Source organism: Triticum aestivum, chromosome 2A (genome assembly GCF_018294505.1).
Source record: "Triticum aestivum cultivar Chinese Spring chromosome 2A, IWGSC CS RefSeq v2.1, whole genome shotgun sequence".
Taxonomy (NCBI): Eukaryota; Viridiplantae; Streptophyta; class Magnoliopsida; order Poales; family Poaceae; genus Triticum; species Triticum aestivum.
This window is the reverse complement of record NC_057797.1, coordinates 9495616-9515085: the sequence shown is the minus strand read 5'-3', so window position 1 is coordinate 9515085 and position 19470 is coordinate 9495616. Positions and strand designations below refer to the sequence as shown.

Sequence of the window (19470 nt, the reverse complement as noted above, 5' to 3'; positions counted from 1 at the left end):
CTTGAGGATCCCGGCCTGGGAAGCCGCCCGAAACATAAGTTGCAGAGGATCGATGGCCAGAAGGAAGAGCATAGGCGACACCGGGTCGCCCTGGCGAAGGCCTTTTCCATGTACGAATGGGGTTCCCGACTCCCCATTTAACAGCACCCTAGAGGAAGATGAAGCGAGGGTCATGCAGATCCAATCCCGCCAGCGCTGCCCAAATCCCAACTGTTGCAGCACCTCTAGGAGGTAAGCGCAACTCACAGAGTCGAAAGCCTTGGAGATGTCGAGCTTGAGGAAAAGGCCTGGCGTTGAAGAGCGGTGCAATTCTTTGATCAAGTTTTGCACGTGTAGGAAATTATCGTGGATGCACCATTTCTGCACAAAGGCACTCTGGCACTTGGAAACCAGCGACGGAAGCAGAGGGGCTAGTCGGTTAGCCAACAGCTTGGAGAAGATCTTGGAGATGTTGTGTATCAAACTGATTGGGCGGTAGTCGCCAATCGAGGATGCGCCGGATTTTTTCAGGATCAGAATAATGTTGGCAGAATTGATCAGGCCAGCGTAGTCGCCTCTCAGGTTCGCGAGCTGCATCACCACAGCCACGACATCCACTTTGATGATCTCCCAGCATGATTTGAAGAAGGCGCCGATGAAACCATCAGGGCCCGGGGCCTTGACCGAAGGTAAGGAGAATACCGCCTCCTTAATCTCCGCCTCGTCGAATGGAGCATCCAGAGCCGATAGGTCGTGGCGCTGCATCCCGATGCTCTCCCAGACAATGGACTTGGTGCGCAGGGCAGGCGTGCCGATGTTAGCCTGGAACTGGTCCAGAAGGGCCCATTCCTTGTCCTGTCTGATAATTGCCAGCCCCAAGGTGGTGGTGATTGTCTGGATGAAGTTCTTACGCTTTCGTCCGTTCGCTCGAGCATGGAAAAGCTTTGTGGTGGCATCCCCCAGTCGGATCCAGTTGAGCCGAGAACGCTGTCTCAGCTTGATTTTCTGAATGGCGAGGAGCCCCAGGTACGAGGCCTTAAGTTGTTTACGCAATTCCCTCTCCGAGTCCGAGAGCGGTCTTCCCTCCTCAGCAACATCCAGGCGCCAAATGATCTCCTTGGCAACTGCGATCTAGGAGCCAAGCATCCCGACCTTTTCCTTTTGCCACTTGCGCAGGGCCTTCGCAGTCCGACAGAGCTTGATATGAATCTTGCAGATGGCATCTCGGGCCTGAACAGGTTTGTTCCATGCCAAGGCAACGGTGTCCTTGAAGCCCGGGAGACGAAGCCAGAATTCCTCGAATTTAAAGGAAGGCTTTCTCGAGTCGTCGATGCACCCCTGAAGATATAATGGAGCATGATCCGAGCAAGCTGTGGTGATAGCCTGAAGGTGCGCATTGGGAAAGAGTATGTCCCAACCGTCGGACTGGAACACGTGGTCAATCTTGGTAAGGACCGGGTTGGCCTGCGCATTTGACCAGGTGAAACGGCGCCCGCCTAGGTGAAGCTCCTTTAGCTGCAAGAAATGAAGAGCCCCACGGAACTTGCCCACCAGGCGGCGGTTGATGTTGGTGTTGCTCTTATCCGCCGCTCTAGTGATGAGGTTGAAATCCCCCAGAAGGAGCCACTCACTTCTGGCCATGGTCTTGAGAGTCCTCAGCTCCTCAATGAAGGCCAACTTGTCTTGCTCACCCTGTGGGCCATAGACGCCCGTGATTGTCCACGAAGCGCGCTCGTTGAGCATGGTGACGGTGACGGAGATGGAGCCCGGAGTCGCATCACTACAAGGAACTTGTTAATACATGACGGATTCATACTGTCACCGATGTGCTTAGAACCATCATGGAAGAGCACCCGTGACGGATTTGAAATCTGTCATGTATATCGCGTCATAATTTAACAACCATGCACTCCATGACGGGTTTCCAAATCCGTCACGGATCCATGACGGATTTGGACTGTCACAGGTGGGTATTTAACAGACACACTCATAACGACGTTAGGAGGCATTCCACATTATCATCTGACGTGGCAGCTTCCGTGAATCTAAGGTGGCAGCCCATTTGATCATCGGCCCAGTTAAAATTCTAGCCCACTACGTTTGACTATCAACCCGGTTAAGATTTCAGCCCAATTAATTCCAATACGGCCCATATCAACCCAATTAAGATTTCAGCCCAATTAATTCCAATACGACCCAAATAGCAACGTCCATTCAATTCGCCCAGCTAGCACATCCCATTACACATAATACAAATTTTCACATCCAATTATTTTCCATCAACAGGACACATAATTTTGCCAAGCCCACAATTTTCTATTAAATTGTTTCATTCAATTACAACAACCATCACTGGTACAACACTAAAGCCACATTGCCAACATTTACAAAAGAAATCCAAAACATCATACATTACACAGATAATAATCACTACCAGATTACAAATGAACACTTCAAATGCAGCACCATGGGTTGCAAGAGATTTGTCCTTGAGATGGAGGAGGTAGAAGTCGATGATGTCATTCACACTCTGGTACAGGCAGCAAATGATCCTGCACAGCTGTTAAAATACTACACCAATCAGTATCTAGCTGATACAGAATAAGGAAATAAGAAATGATAATTATATGCACAGTACATATTGTGGAGGAAAGGAAACTATTGTGCCTCTAAAAGAATGTGCATCACACTTCTCAATTAAACAATTGTCAGACGGCCTATTTTTGTATTCTAAAACAAATGAAGAAACTGAGATTACAATTGTCAGAAGGCCTATTTACTCAAACATATATAATTCTAATGCAATATGTATTTTTCCTATTTGATGTTATTGTATATAAATGCAAGATCACACTGTACAATATAAGTAGTTTTTTTTCAAATTCACAAACCTTATAGAAGGCACATTCACAAAATATGACTACACTTGACTCTCAGCAAAATCAATTCATTAGTATTTACTACTCCTAACAAACATTCATAATTCCAGCATTTAGAGGCAATGTAAATGAAGTAGATTACTAAGAACAGAGGGGCAATACGGATACACTCAATATAGATGTCTATTTAAAGATACCGTAAGAACTATAGGAGTAAACACTTTACTATGGCAAATCACAACTCAAGTATAGCGTAGTAATTTCGGTTCTTATACAACTCTGTAATTCTAGCTACAAGCCATCGAGAAGTACAAAAGCCAATAACTTGCAAATCACCACAGTACCATGCCCAAATTCCAAGTAACATGCTAGGACAATTGTTCAGTAGCATAAGCACGAGTATAACCCCACTGAACCTAAATAAACAGAAACAGTTTTAAACATTAGCATACCATGAACAGGAGTAATCAACAATAGCATAGAATGTGATGGGATAGCAGCCTATGAGCTAAATCAAGCTAAAATATGCATCCTATTACATTCTGCCTAGCAAACGGCAAGAACAGGATAAACCATGGCCAGATGACCACCACATGCTTAAATCCTAAGCCATGGCACCATGGCCGGCACATACACAGGCACGGCTCGGTGGCCGTGTCACCCAGAGCACGAGAGAGGGAGAGCAGGACGGAAGACCAGGGTCTTACCGGAGCTAGAGACGAAGAAGTGGCCCGTCGCCCTGGTTGCGTTCACCATACCTAGCAGTGTCGGTGTTGTCCTCCTTGAGGAGACCCGTGCCATCGATGGGGAAGACGGGCGTGAGATGAGAGCGCTAACCGTGGCTGGCTGATGTCCGCCTGGAACCAGCCCCCGACGCGTCATCGGGAGGAGACTGAACCATGAGGAACCACCGCCACCAATCCGACAGCGAGATTGCTGGTTCTGGCAGTGGACGGGACGGCTGGATGGAGTAGAGGTGGTGTGGTGGTTGGAGTCGGAGAGGAGGTAGCAGGCGATGTTGCTATCCGCGGTGGATCCGGCAGCTAGACGCCAGATCCAGCCGCACATGGAACGCTTGGACGGTGTGGGGCGGCCTGGACGTCGCGCCGGTGGTGCTTGCCACGATGCGGACTCCGAGCTTCTCGACTGGGCAGGGAAGTCGAAGATTGGAGAACGAGATGGGAGGAAGGAGGCACGGGAGGAGGGATCTGGGCGGAAGTGAAGCCGGCGGCTGCGGGGGTAGGGGAGAGAAGAGAGAGGTAGGGAATTAGGGATTGTGTGCCATCCGTTGGATCTCAGAAAATCGAATGGTTGAGGAGCACGATCAGCGGGCGGGCTGATATGGCCAATCAGAATGCATGGTTTGCCTCACGCAGGATCGCTCCCTGGCTGAGAGCCATAATGGGCTTTCGCTATTTTTAGATAATTTATATTAACGAAAATGATGCAAACTACCTGATGATCTGATTTTAAATTTAATCATATGGCTCGGGAGCAACGTATTATGATGACTAGTTTTTGCAACTGAGTCATTGTTGCAATCTTCCCCACTGCAACAACTTGTGTGTTGCCGGATCTGGATCACTATCCCCTCGAGAGCAATTGCATGCCTTGCTTCTCTCGAGCTCCTTGTCAAGCTGACACCTCCTCTCGCAGCTCTGACCACTAACATCGACGCTCGCCACCGGCAAGCACAAGAAGTCGCCTCCGGTGCTCCTCCCTAGCTCCTCGGCGAGTCAACGCCTCCCTACGCTACTTCAATCACCGCCACCGGCAAGCACAAGAAGTCGCCTCCGGTGTTCCTCCCTAGCTCCTCGGCGAGTCAACGCCTCCCTGCGCTACTTCAATCGCCGCCACCGGCAAGCACAAGAAGTCGCCTCCGGTGTTCCTCCCTAGCTCCTCGGCGAGTCAACGCCTCCCTGCGCTACTTCAATCGCCGCCAATGGCAAGCACGCCGACATGCAGGCCGCCAGTGAGCATGCCGACGTGCAGGCCGCGTTCTACACAATGTGCAGAGAAAGAGAGGGAGAGAGAGAGAGAGAGAGAGAGAGAGACGGAAATGAAGATGAGATAGGAGAATGGTTAGAGGATTAAATTTAGAAAGAAAAAGAAACACAAAATGCCAATTTTGACATGGCACATATGACAGTGTATGTTCAGTGTAAAAAATGTTTCAGGGTCAATTGATGAAGCAACCGTCACTTTTGCATTCAAACTCGGCATGCTCCCTCTCGAAATCATGATTCTTCCTCGAAGATCTTCCGGTTTCCAAATAGTGTACGTCGCAAGTTTTGTGAAACGCTTTCAAATTTTTACCATGGTGCCTAGGAATCATGTAATGACACCATGTCAGGTTTCTTGTTTTCAGACTTTGTTTGCATTTTCTAGAATAAAAATAACCAATAAGCTTTGTGTTTGGGCTCGATCCTTGGCACCCTAATGTATGTGATTCCTCTTCTTTTCTTGGATAAGACCTGAACATAGACTTGTTGGACAAAATTAGGATTTGTTTTTAACCCATTTTTACCATTTTTGTATGCACATGTTGTTCAAATTTGAATTGTATTCGTTAAATAACAAGAAATGCACTCAATGGCTAAAATATAGCGAACAAACCCCTAAAATGATAAACTTTGACATGCAACATGTGATGGTGTCTCTTGAATGTAGAAAAACTTTCAAGGTCCAACGATGAATCATTGCATTCAAACCCGACCCATTCCCTCTCGAAACCATGTTTCGCGGGAGATGTCCCGGTTTCCAGGAAGTGTACGTGACAACTTTTGCATTCAAAACAAGAAATGTACGGAAAATTGCAATTGCGATAAAACTTAACGGAAGTATTAGTGCATTTGAAACAAATGTTCAACATGTTTTTAGAAAACCATTTCACGTGTATTAAAAAATTGTAAACGTGTTTTTTAGTTCATCATGAATTCAAAAAATAGACAACGTCCCTTTAAAAAATGTCAATGTGTATTTTTAAAAAATGTTCAGTGTGTTTTTAGAAAATGGTGAAAGTTTTAGTAAAAATATATTATGATACTATGTACTATTAATCTTACATTTCTATAGACTAAAACATGTGTAACATTTTTAATACATTTCAAAACATTATTATTATTACACAATAATTTTTAATACTAGTTGAAACATATACAAAAATTGTGTGCTTTTGGCCAAGAATGAAGATACAGAATTTGCAAATAATTTGTAATGCACGTTGAACTGTTTAAGTCCATGTAAATTTTATAAAAAGTTCATGTTTACCTCTGCAAGGTACAAAAGAATGAAAATAGAATAGACATTTGAAATACATAATAGTTGTATGTTAATTATTACTGTAACTTTTACTTGCAAAACAATAATAACAGTAAATGTTTTATATGGAAAAAATTAAAAAATATAACTTGGACAAAATAAAAAGAAAACGAGTAGAAAACTGCATGGGTTGGCGCACAGGACAGGCCGAATTATATAATTACTATTTTTAGCATCTAATTGTTGTCGAGTGGCTAGCTCGTTCCATCGATTAAAGCTAGAAAACGAGTAAAAAACTACTTGGAGCTAGAGATTTCTCAAAAAAAAAAAAAAACTGCTTGGTTGGTACAGCCAAGCATCACAACGTATTGTCTATATAAAATTCTTGCTCATAGTTACACAAATAGCGTTTTGTGGCTGGGTGGCTAGCTCGTTCGGTCTAGTAGCTGGAGGTCTCAGGTTCGAAACCCCCTTGAGCGCAATTGATATTTTGCTGTTATTTCTCTCGTGTCATACTGACATGTGGAACCCGCACTTTCCAGTAAAAGCTGACGTGGCATCGGTATTTTTGTTGCTATTTCTCTTGTGTCATACGGACATGTGGGACCTGCACTTTCCAGCAAAGCTGACGTGGCATCGGTCTCGGCTCATCTCTCGCTCTGCCACACTTACATGTGGGTCCCATACTATGGCAAGCTCGCATGGCACCTGTGTAGTGCAGGACGTAGCAAGGACTAACATGTGGGCCAAAAGAAGAAAAACGTATGGCACATCAGCATGACTCATACATGACGGACTCGATGGTGTATAAAGAAAAAAAAGGCCTAGCTGCTTGTTCCATGACGGATTTCATGACGGTTTCTCCCTAGAGGGCTACTGTTTTGGGGCCTATTTTTATTTTGCTGATCAATGACGTTTTCCGTGACGAAACAGAGAAACCATCATCGATGGCACCCTATCTGTGACGAATTCTGAGAACGTCATCCAAAATCTGTCATGGATTAACATGTTTCTTGTAGTGCATGGAAGTCAGATAGGGTGAAGAAGCGGTCCGACGTGGCCAGAATCAAGCCCCCACGGGTGCCGTCGGCCGGGAGGATATAGAAGTTTGCAACGAAACACTAGAAAGATTAGAAAATATGCCATTCATACCGAGGCTTGGTATCATTATGCCGTTGGATCAATTGTTACCTTGGTTGCGATTATGATCGCATTTGTTTTCGCATTGAAATGTTTTACATAGTTTCAATGTATGGTTTAATTAATTAGATGCTCTGGAGAGCTATATGTTGTTAGATGAGAACTATGTATGTACTTTGATTTTAATGTGATGATGAACTTCTATTAATTTGGACACTTAATTATATATAATGCACGCAGATGAACCGGCAATGGATGTACGGTGACAGACACACCTCCGAGTACATTAAGGGCGTGCATGAGTTTCTCGATGCGGCTGAGGCAAACAAGCAGAATGGTTTTATGTGTTGTCCATGCACTGAATGTGGGAATGCGAGGTCTTATTCTAACCGGAAAATCCTTCACTCCCACCTGCTTTACAAGGGTTTCATGCCACACTATAATATTTGGACGAGGCACGGAGAAATAGGGGTTATGATGGAAGACCGCGAAGAAGAAGAGTACGATGACAACTATGTGCCCCCTGAATACGGTGATGCTGCAACGGGGGGAGCTGGTGAAGATCAAGAGGAACCAGTCGATGTGCCCAATGATGCTGCAACGGGTGAAGCTGCTGAAGATCAAGAGGAACCAGACAATGTGCTTGATGATGATGATCTCCGCCGGGTCATTGTCGATGCAAGGACGCAATGCGAAAGTCAAAAGGAGAAGCTGAAGTTCGATCGCATGTTAGAGGATCACAAAAAAGGGTTGTACCCCAATTGCGAAGATGGCAACACAAAGCTCGGTACCGTACTGGAATTGCTGCAGTGGAAGGTAGAGAATGTTGTGCCTGACAAAGGATTTGAGAAGCTACTGAAAATATTGAAGAAGAAGCTTCCAAAGGATAACGAATTGTCCGACAGTACATACGCATCAAAGAAGGTTGTGTGCCCTCTAGGATTGGAGGTGGAGAAGATACATGCATGCCCTAATGACTGCATTCTCTACCGCGGTGCATACAAGGATCTGAACGCATGCCCGGTATGCGTTGCATTGCGGTATAAGATCAGACGAGATGACCCTGGTGATGTTGACGGCGAGCCCCCCAGGAAGAGGGTTCCTGCAAAGGTGATGTGGTATGCTCCTATAATACCACGGTTGAAAAGTCTGTTCAGAAATGAAGAGCATGCCAAGTTGATGCGATGGCACAGTGAGGACCGTAAGAAATACGGGAAGTTGAGAGCACCCGCTGACGGGTCGCAGTGGAGAAAAATCGAGAGAAAGTACTAGGATGAGTTTGCAAAGGACCCAAGGAACGTATGGTTTGCTTTAAGCACGGATGACATTAATCCTTTCGGGGAGCAGAGCAGCAATCACAGCACCTGACCCGTGACTCTATGTATGTATAACCTTCCTCCTTGGAAGTTCATTATGATGCCAGTTCTCATCCAAGGCCCTAAGCAACCCGGCAACGACATTGATGTGTATCTAAGGCCATTAGTTGAAGAATTTTTACAGCTGTGGAATGGAAACGGTGTACGTACGTGGGATGAGCACAGACAGGAGGAATTTAACCTAAAGGCGTTGATGTTCGTGACCATCAACGATTGGCCCGCTCTCAGTAACCTTTCAGGACAGACAAACAAAGGATACCACGCATGCACGCACTGTTTAGATGACACTGAATGTATATACCTGGACAAATGCAGGAAGAATGTGTACCTGGGCCATCGTCGATTTCTTCTGACCAACCATCAATGTCGAAAGAAAAGCAAGCATTTCAAAGGCGAGGCAGATCACCGGAAGAAGCCCGCCATGCGTACCGGTGATCACGTACTTGCTATATTTTGGGACCTACCCTACTGGAAAGACCTAGAGGTCCGCTCTTCAATCGACGTGATGCACGTGACGAAGAACCTTTGCGTGAACCTACTAGGCTTCTTGGGCGTGTATGGGAAGACAAAAGATACACCTGAGGCACGGGAGGCCCCGCAACGTTTGCACGAAAAAGACGGCATGCCTCCGAAGCAGTATAAAGGTCCTGCCAGCTACGCTCTTACGAAAAAAGAGAAATAAATCTTCTTTGAATGCCTGCTCAATATGAAAGTCACGACTGGCTTCTCGTCGAATATAAAAGGAATAATAAATATGCCAGAGAAAAAGTTTCAGAACCTAAATTCTCATGACTGCCGCGTGATTATGACGCAACTGCTTCCGGTTGCATTGAGGGGGCTTCTACCGGAAAACGTCCGATTAGCCATTGTGAAGCTATGTGCATTCCTCAATGCAATCTCTCAGAAGGTGATCGATCCAGAAATCGTACCAAGGCTAAGGAGTGATGTGGCGCAATGTCTTATCAGTTTCGAGCTGGTGTTCCCACCATCCTTCTTCAATATCATGATGCACGTCCTAGTTCATCTAGTCGACGAGATTGTCATTCTGGGGCCCGTATTTCTACACAATATGTTCCTCTTTGAGAGGTTCATGGGAGTCCTAAAGAAATATGTCCGCAACCGCGCTAGGCCAGAAGCAAGCATCTCCATGGGCCATCAAACAGAGGATGTTATCAGGTTTTGTGTTGACTTCATTCCTGGCCTTAAGAAGATAGGTCTCCCTAAATCGCGGTATGAGGGGAGACTGACTGGAAAAGGCACTCTTGAAAGTGACTCAATAATATGCAGGGACGGATATTCTTGGTCTCAAGCACACTACACAGTTCTACAGAACTCTACCTTGGTGACCCCGTATGTCGATGAACACAAGAACAGTCTCCGCTCCAAACACCCGGAGCAGTGCGACGACTGGATTACATGTGAACACATCAGGACTTTCAGCAGTTGGTTGGAAATACGTCTCAGAGGTGACAACACTGTTTGTGATGAGATGTACTTGTTGGTTGGAAACACATCTCAGAGAGATTATATTTGTAAGAGATAATTATTGTATATATGTAGCCGGTAGTGTCGGATAGATATACGAGAACTTGTTGTTCGACCAATCTCTCGGAGAAGGAGAGGTGGTCGATATCACTTCTCTCTGTATGCATATATGTTCATGACGATCTTTTGTTTCCTTCGTTTGCTTACTAGCTAGCTAGCGTGTCTAGTCCTCTCTATACGTATGTATAGTACGTAGCGTCGACCAAGCACGGACATAAGAGAGAACACTTCTCTCTATTAATTATAGTTAGCTAACACAATATATGAAACACCTAAATTAACCCTCCAAAACCCTAGCCCCCCCCTTTCAAAAAAAAACCCCAGCCACAGAAATGTTGACGCGTGGATGCCTATTGGTCCCGGTTGGTGCCACCAACCGGGACCAAAGGCCCTCCTGCCTGGACACACATGCACAAAGTAGCACCAACCGGGACCAAAGGCCCTCCTGCCTGGACACACATGCACAAAGTATCGGAAAGGCCCTCCTACCCTTTTTAAATATAAGACCTTCTAGAAATTTTGTGGAGTGTCGGAAAGGCCCCCCCCCCTTTAGAAATTTTTTAAAAGGGACATACATGCACATAGATACACAATCAAGGGAGTATTAATCAATGAAATAGAGTACAATTGTGCACATACATGCGAAAAGTATCAGAAAGACCGGGACATGACAGGTGTTCAGGAAACTTTGCAGAAAAAACTTCACACAAAAAATATTACAAATAAGTCTACTGAAGTCCATGGAAACAACGAAATCTGAAATTACTGCCAACCACCAGTTCCGCCAAGATGCACCCCAAGGAAAGAGGCGGAGCACCAGCAAACCGAAGTCCAGGCCAGTGACATAGCCTCGTAGACATTGTGAGCCAAAGACCAGAGCCGCAGAACAGATGCTTGACGATGTGGCGTGTCGACCGATGATGTTCTCCACGCCAACCTGGATCCAGACCTGACGCATTCCGCCGCCGTTGCTGGGGAAGAACGCCAAATCTACAGCCATCATGCCACCAACCATGTACCAACATCAATCTGTCCCACTTGTCGGCATCGCAATAAGAGATGACAACCGCCAAACGCCAGAAACATAAGACCTACCAGTCCAAACGAACGACAAGCAGGCGAGATCATTGGCTCAGCGGCGTCGCCGGAACAAACGTCGCTGCGGTGAGGAAGTGGCCAATGCCACCTTATTCAACACGACACTAATCTCACCAAACTGTCATTACTACACGAAGACGATGTCCTAAATCAATGAAACAACAAGGAGAGAAACGGGAGCCCACCCCCCTCCACCAGCCGCCGGAGCAGCGGGCGGAGAGGGGTGGAGATCAGCGTCTCGCTGGCGTCAAGTATGACAGGTACCGTCAGCCCGTATGGTGCGAGGCTAATGGGCTCCTATACAGTGATTCAGTTACAACTGTAAAATAATTTTTTGTGGAAAAGAAAACGTCATGAAAAGATCATTCTAGATATGCAGGATTCTTAATCTGCAAGCGCTGCTATGTTAGTAGTATGCGAAGTTGCGAACCACTAATTTGGTCGACAAGGCCAACCATACATCCATTCGGAATGAATCATATATAGTGCCCCATTCGGAATGAACCATATATCCATCACGTTTTTAAAATCCCTGCTATCCATGACCACGTGTGGAAGAACTTACTATGGGATGGATTATCCAACAATACTCGGCGTCCCAACAGCTCTAAGAGCAATGCTCCCTCCGTTCCTAAATATAAATTCTTTTAAAGATTTCAAATACGGACTACATACGAAGCAAAATGAGTGAATGTACATTTTAAAATATGTCTATATACATCTATATATAGTCTTTATTGAAATCTCTAAAAAGACTTATATTCGGGAACGGAGGGAGTACATCAGTGCAGAGGGCCGAATCATCAAAGGTCGAATCGCAGTGTCTCGGGAATAGAAGAACGACGATGAAGATGACTTTATGCCTGGTAAATGAGCGCAAGTCAGACGCAAGGGTAAGAGTATTCGATCATCAAAAGTTGTCACTGATGAGTATGATTCGACTGAGAAGTATATGCCAGGATCACTGGTGCAAGTCACATCGGACGCAATCGTGATGACCTTATGAGTAATTGTTAAATCATTAGGCATATAAACACAAATAATTCAAGGTTTTTTTGGTGCTTTTGGAACTTCAAAAGGGTACATTTTATTCTAAAGGAGGGTATGCATCACTATCTTGGCATTCTGATGGCTTTTGTAAGTTTCCCATGGGAGATTAAGGGACAATTGATTGTTCACATAGAGAAGTTTTTTTTTTTTTGAAAAAGGAGGCTTAGCTCCAGCCTCTGCATTATCCCAATGTATCATTTTCTTTGAAAAAACACAGCGGCGAATTTATGGTGTTTGGTACATTTGTATTGTCAATATTATTGTCTTATGCATAATGCATTTGTTTGTCTAATCAACATTATCCATATGATGGCAAGCAAAGCAAAAAAATTAAGGTGATCATCAAATAGTTTGAAACATCTAATACTCCTGTTTTAAAACTACATTAGTTGAAAAGGATGCGTTTAACCTTCATCAACATAATCAGAAAAATACAAGAAACGACTAACATTAAATTACAATCCAAAAGATGCCACCCAGTAGAAATAACCATTCAGTTGAATTACTAACACTAAATGTCTCAAGTGGACCTAGGCCTAATTTCCACATGATATGTTGCCAAGATCTCATATCTCCAAGTATCTCTATTCCTAAGGAAGCAGTTGGTAGTCTCGCTTCTAGGTTTTTTTAGTCCCACCTCCCACGGTTTTTTTTCGTCCTAAAAAAATCTACGAAATTTCGTAGGTTAACCAGGGACAACTCCCACCTCCCAGGTTTTTTTTCGTCCCACCTCCCAAGGTTTTTTTGTACCTCGTCCCGCCTCACACTAAGCCGCCACGAACCGCAAAAACCGCCTACCTTAGCCAAATCAACAAATCTCTCTCATTAATGCAATTTTCTTTAGGAAACAAATAATAGATTCTTTCCTACCTTAGCCAAATCAACGGATCTCTTTTATTAATGCAATTTGCTTTAGCAAACAAATAATAGATTCTTTCCTACCTTAGCCAAATCAACGGATCCCTCTCATTAATGCAATTTGCTTTAGCAAACAAATAATAGATTCTTTCCTACCTTAGCCAAATCTACGAAATCTCTCTCATTAATGCAATTTGCTTTAGGAAACAAATAATAGATTTTCAGAAAACAAATAATCTCTAATCTCTAATAATTTCTACTCCTAATGAAGCAGTTGGTAGTCTCCTCCCACCTTTCATGGTTTTTTTGGGTACCTCCTCCCACCTTCGCTGGTTTTTTTCGTAGATTTTTTCGTCCCCTCCCCTCACTTCATCGGTTTATTTTCGCATCACCCTCACAACGAGAGAAATCTAAACAGATCAGAACTTTCCATACTGGCGCAAGTTATTTAGTAATGTAGAATCAATCACGAACAATCTCTAAAGATCAAATCTAAATTAATTAACCTTACCTTAGATCACTCAATTACATTAATTAGAAAACAAATAATTGATTTTCAAAAAATCGCTCAATCACGTAAACCTTACCTTAACTCACGGATGGTAATCAATCTCCAAACAAAGGAAACAATACATCGAGGGCGCAGTAAATAAACTCCCTTTCTTATGACATGTATATGACCTTTCCTTCCCTCTACGTTGTCGAGCGTTCTTGATTCTCGAGGCCGATGCTTGGGCTGCGTCACTGGGTCGCGACGGTGCTGGAGGACGAGGACGGCAAGGCCGGGTGCCGCGGCACCGCGTTGGCCGCGGCCGGTGAAGGGGGCAAAGAAGGGCGGCTTCCCTGGCCCTGGCCATGGCCGTGACCCTGGGAGTTGGTGCGGTGAAAGTGGCACTTGAAGGACACGGCGTGGGTGGCCGACGCGCAGACGCGCTTGGAAGCAGGCCCGTGGCCCGTGCCGGACGGCGCCGACGCCGACCCGGGCCACCTCCTCCGCGTATTCTTGGAGCTGTGGCTGGCCGATTTACATGAAATTAATTCTCTCAGTTGTGGTGGCAAATATAATACACATAATCCATATTGTTATGTCCTAGCGTGTGTGTGTGAAATAGATGGATTATGGTCCCGTATCCAATAAGATGGATATGTGTGTGTGTTAGAGAGAGAGAGAGAGGGAGAGGGGGAGAGAGTGAGGAAGAGGGAGGCAGAGAGTGTGTGTGAGGAATTGATGGTAGAAAATGTTGCCAATGTCACTTGATATATATGAGAATACTAATATTGAACTTTTAAGGTTAATGTGGCCCCGTTGCAACGCACGGGTGTTCTTCTAGTCACCAGTAAATGCTTCCTGTAGAAAGCGAGTCCATCCTTCTCGCCCTGCCCGGCTCTCCCAGTGGCTTCCCTCGCCTCCGTCGGCCCTTGCGGGGGCGGGAGGTTGGGAGAATCCTGGATCCATGTTTGGCATGTACAAGGCCAGGATGGCTCATCGCATCGATTGTTGATGGCACACTTCTTCTATGAGGGCCAGGATGGCTCATCGCGTTGGGTGTTGACGGCATACTTCTTCTGCGAGGGCCAGGATAGCTCATAGCGTCGAGTGTTGACGGCACACTTCTTCTGTAAGGAGCGGGATGTGGTGCATGAAACAAGGGTCACCCGGCCCCTGCTCTCTTTCTGGCTTTCTGGTAGGAGGCTTAGGCGGCAGCACTAACGAGGGGCTTGTGGAGTTTGGCTTTTTGCAGCAGTGGTCCAACGCTTCGGCTTAGTGTTGTGGCAATGGTAAGTTACTCGGTAAGAACCAGGCGGTTGGTGTTGTGGGCTAGAGGAAGAGGCAGGATGATTTGGCCACCTCTTTGGAAGCAGTTTGGCTTTGCTCCCAGATCCGATGCTCAAGAACCTAAGGGAGCAAGTTTTTTTTTTTTTTTTTAGAACATAGACGTCAGAGACGTCCGGCTTTAAATTAATAAAGCCCACAACATTAGGCAGCGTGCGAACAAGTATCGAGACCAAACTAAACCGAGGCTAGACAGCCAAGTTTCAGTTGGTGTTGCGGCTCACTAACACCTCTAGGCAAGGGGTTCAGCTCCAAAGTTTAGTTCAGCCAGCGGTGCTCTCCTCCACCGATGAAGGAGGTCTTGGGGGCCTGGTGGATATGGGGCCCTCCGAGGACCTTTTTGTCTACTATTTTCTGAGGGGCTTCTATGCTGTCAGAATGCGATAGTGTCATCATATGCGGAGTATTTCCTTGCTCATGTGAACATATGCCTGCCGGCGCACATCTTAAAAAGATAGATCTCAAAGCTTCATCCTCTTTCCACACACACCAATTCACTCTGCGAAAAACAAAAAGAGATGTGTCAAATGTAATACTTTTAATGTGACCATATGTCAGGTCAGAATTACCCTAAAAACAATTTTGAAAAGAAAAAAAGAGCGAGGCATGTACATTAATTAATTAGGCAACACCAAAACAATATCTAAGGTCAGTCCAAGATGCTCGAGTTAAAATTGTTGAAACAGCTATATGTGTCAAGGCCTCAAGGGTGCGTTTTTCACTTCTGACATCTTTCGTTCAGACACTTGTCAGTGCACAGCTCTAGTTTGAAATTATGCTTCATCTGTTATGTGCATATTTGAATGAACTTGGCTCATACCAATTCCGAGTTCAGAAACAAACTACACGTACATCTTCTATGTGCATATTTCCAAATCCCCAACTCACTTGCTTCTATCTCTCTCTCTCTCTCTCTCTCTCTCTCTCTCTGCAACAGAAAATAGAGATGTCTGTTAGATATAATACTTTTATGTGAGCATATGTCAGCCTAGAATTACCATTAAAACATTTTCTAAAAGAAAAGGCCATATCTGATTTGTGGTTTAAACTGTCAACATTTACCATTTCCTAGTAATTCAAATGTGTTACTGACATTAATTAATTGGGCAACACCAACACAAGATGCTCTGAATTAAAATTGTTGAAACAGCTACATATCTGTCAAGGATACGTTTTTTTAAATTTACTTTTGACATCTTTCATTCAGACACTACCAGTGTTCAGCTCATAGCAATTCTGAGTTCAGAAACAAACTACTGAAGTTCAACACGTACCCTGCCATGAATCTCCATTCAACATGTAGAGGTGAAGCTAATGACAACACTACCAGGAAAAAAGAATAAAAAACAGCAGTGAAACATGCAAAAGAGTGTCATCATGATGTGCAAGAAGTTGGGGTCCTAATATAATATGACAAGGGGGCAGAGTAATTAGGTAGTGACAATTGATTGCAGTCATGATTGCGGATGAGCATCAATATCAGACATCTACTGTTCAACATGGGGAGGTGGCCAAATATCTTGATTTTTTTAGCAAGTAATGAAGCAAACTGGATGTGATAAACATGCATTGGAATTTTTATCATTTAAAAACCTAAGCATAATTACATTAGTATGCAAATGAAAGCATGTTTAGTGATAGTAAACATAAATAAAATGGCGGTAGTATGCAAATGAAACGGTGCTTAGTGGTGGTAGTAATACCAGGTGATCCTGCTGTCGGTGCGCACTGAACTCACTGGCAAAGAGCTGGGAATTAACAGAACTCTTTTCACCCTTTGGATAGAACTGGACCTTGTCATTGCCTATGTCAACACGAAGCATCCACTGGCCCATGTACTCTAGTCCATCGTCCAACTCCCTGAGATCATCTAAGACTAGGTAGACGACGCCTTCTTCATGGATGCTCAGAACAGGGAACGACGGAGGAAGATTTCTTATACCAGCAGGCTTGTAGGCCTCGTTTGCCCAGATGTTTTCAACATTGTACTTGCGGCTTTCCTTCCACCCTGAGAGGTCATGCGAGAGAGTCCAGATGGTCAGTTCCAATCCTTTTTCCGGCTGGTGTTCATCACATTCATCCAGGGCGACGAACTTGATTCCGCCACCAACACAGGCCATGGAACGGAACTCCTCGGCACAGGCGTATGTAAACTTGTTGCTGTCGGCATCATAGGTTGGACAATCTTTGGGCAACTGAATAAAGCTGAACTTGCAGTTTTGCTTCAGATCACAGAGCACCATGCCTTTGAGCAGATCCACCCAGCAGAGGACAGAGCCCCAACAAGAGAAGCACAAGTCAGGGGAGAAGTGGCTGGTGGTGCTGGATGGAAGGGGCAGGCGACTGGGATGCAAGTCCCATTTTTGGACGGACGACTTCCACAGCCAGAGCGCAGCTTGGGAGCCTTCTGGCCAGACCCTGACGAGCTCGGCAAGAAAGTAGTCGTTCCCGGCGGCGGCGGCGGCGGCTTCGCACATGACGACGGCCGACTCGCACCCGATGGCTCTATGTGAGTGGTCGGAGGGGAGTTCGGGGATCCCAGAGATGGAGTCGTTCCTGGCGTCGTAGATGAGGTAGCCTCCCGGCAAACGGTTGCCAGGGCGGTACCCTCCGGCGTACATGGCGACCAGGTTCTTGTCCGTGCTGGAGATAGTGGCCAAGGTGAGGCTGTGGAACTGCATCGGGAGCCCGACGGATGCCGGCGGCCGCAGTATGTGGAGGAAGGAGAGCGCCGGCGGATCGGCGACGACTGCGTGCGCCTTGAAGGTCCGCAGGTAATCGGTGACTGCGTCACTGATCTCTTGGCGACTTGGTGGATCATCTCGCCCTTCCCACGGGCAGCGGATTGACGACACTCTGCCGGATAACGCCTCGTCGTCGGAGAAGTAAATCTCGCGGTGGAGCAGAGCCATGGAACGGGCCATGGCGGCTAGCTAGCTGAGGTAGGGATGAGGGTTTGGTGGAGGGTGGATGGAGAAGGGATTTGGGGATCGATGGTGGCGGCACCGCTAGGGTTAGGGCTGGGTGGAGGAAGCAGGCAGCGATTTGGGGATCGATCGACGAAGGAGAAGGTGGTTTTGCCTGGTAGATCTAAAATAGCAGGGAAACTGGCGTGAAGGGAACGAGGTGACTCGCTCGGACCATCGGATCGACCAGCAGACGGTGGATATGTTAGGGCAACTCCAACGCGCGACCTTAAATGGTCCGGCCACATCTGTTTGAGGGTAAACAGACAAAACAAGCGAACACGCGGGAGCAAACGGATGAATGTTCGTTTTTAGTACGCTTTTAACCCATTTCTGGCCCAACTTTGGGCCGCGTTTATGGCCAAACGGAAGCGCGGATGGGCGGGGCGCGTGCCCTTCTCCTCCCCCACGCCCGCCTGTCGTTGGCACAAACGCCTCTTTTCTCTTCTCCTGCCCTCCCTTCTCCTGCCATCGCCGTCGCCACCCCCCATTCCCAGCCGCGTCGCCTTCCACCAATGCCGTCAAAACCACGACCACGCCATGCCATAGCAGTCCCACACCCGCGTTCCTAAAAACTTTTTTCCGGCATTCGTGGTTCCTTGTTGCCGACGGAACAGAAGTTACGGTGCCGGCATCGCCCATGGACCGCAACAACTTCCGGCGGGTCGTGCTTTGCCGCAGGGCGCCCATCACCACCACCGACCCCAAACCTTGATTTGGTGCCTGTGAGGGGAGCACGATGTGCACTTTCTGGCGCGTCTCCATGACGACCGCAACGGATAGCGGGGAGGAGTATTTCTTTCACAATTTCATTTGCGAATCGGATGATTCGTCCTCGAATGATGAAGAGCTAGTGGTGGCTGCATTGGTCGTCCATAACCACATTAGTAGGAAGCGGCCTCGGTTCAGGGGATCAATCCCCGGCCATGCTCCGGCCTTGAACCGTCATAGGGAAGGCCACACCCTTCTATATGCTGATTACTTTGAGAATGCCGCACTCTTCAAATCACATCAATTTCATTGCCGATTCCGAATAAGGAGACATGTGTTGAATAGTATTCAGGAGGGCTTGGTAGGACATGCCCCATACTTTGAGTGCAAAGAGGATGCCATTGGCAAGTTTGGCTTCTCTTCTTACCAGAAATGCATTCCGGCTATCCTCATGCTTGCATATGGAATTCCTGGTGATCTCGTGGATGAGTATGTGCGCATGAGTGAGTCTACATGTCTCCTCTCAATGTATAGTTTCTGCAAGGCCGTGGTGGCAGTGTTCGGCCCTCAGTACCTGACAGAGCCAATTGCCGCTGATACAGAGAGGTTGTTGGCGATCAATGCCGATAGGGGCTTTCCGGGCAAGCTTGATATTATACATTATATGCAATGGAAGTGGAAGAAATGTCCATTTGCTTGGCAGGGGCAAAGGGGCATGTGAAAGGTGCCATTGACATACTTGAAGCAGTGGCTTCACAAGATCTGTGGATATG

At 46.2% G+C, this 19470-nt stretch overlaps 1 protein-coding gene across 2 annotated transcripts; it reads right to left on the bottom strand.

The window, feature by feature from the left end:
* Positions 1 to 15375: 15375 nt before the first annotated feature.
* LOC123184220 (uncharacterized) lies at positions 15376 to 18125 on the bottom strand. Of its 2 annotated transcripts, XM_044596374.1 has the most exons (3): positions 16724 to 18125; positions 15873 to 15948; positions 15376 to 15519 (listed from the first exon to the last, which is right to left on the bottom strand). In XM_044596374.1, coding segments are annotated over exons 1-3 (1299 nt in total). In that variant the 5' UTR covers positions 17945 to 18125; the 3' UTR covers positions 15376 to 15517. The 2 variants fall into 2 exon arrangements, with proteins under 2 accessions (XP_044452309.1, XP_044452311.1); XM_044596376.1 differs by lacking the exon at positions 15873 to 15948 and having other exon boundaries at positions 16724 to 18123.
* Between the last annotated feature and the right edge of the window lie 1345 nt (positions 18126 to 19470).

What these genes read in the sequence shown, in the direction of transcription:
- LOC123184220 (XM_044596374.1), bottom strand. Translation starts at nt 17,944, where the DNA reads ATGGCCCGTTCCATGGCTCTGCTCCACCGCGAGATTTACTTCTCCGAC. An exon ending in ACCGACAGCAGGATCACCTG is followed by an intron (nt 15,949 to 16,723) that starts GTATTACTACCA and finishes TTTCTGTTGCAG; the next exon opens with AGAGAGAGAGAGAGAGAGAG.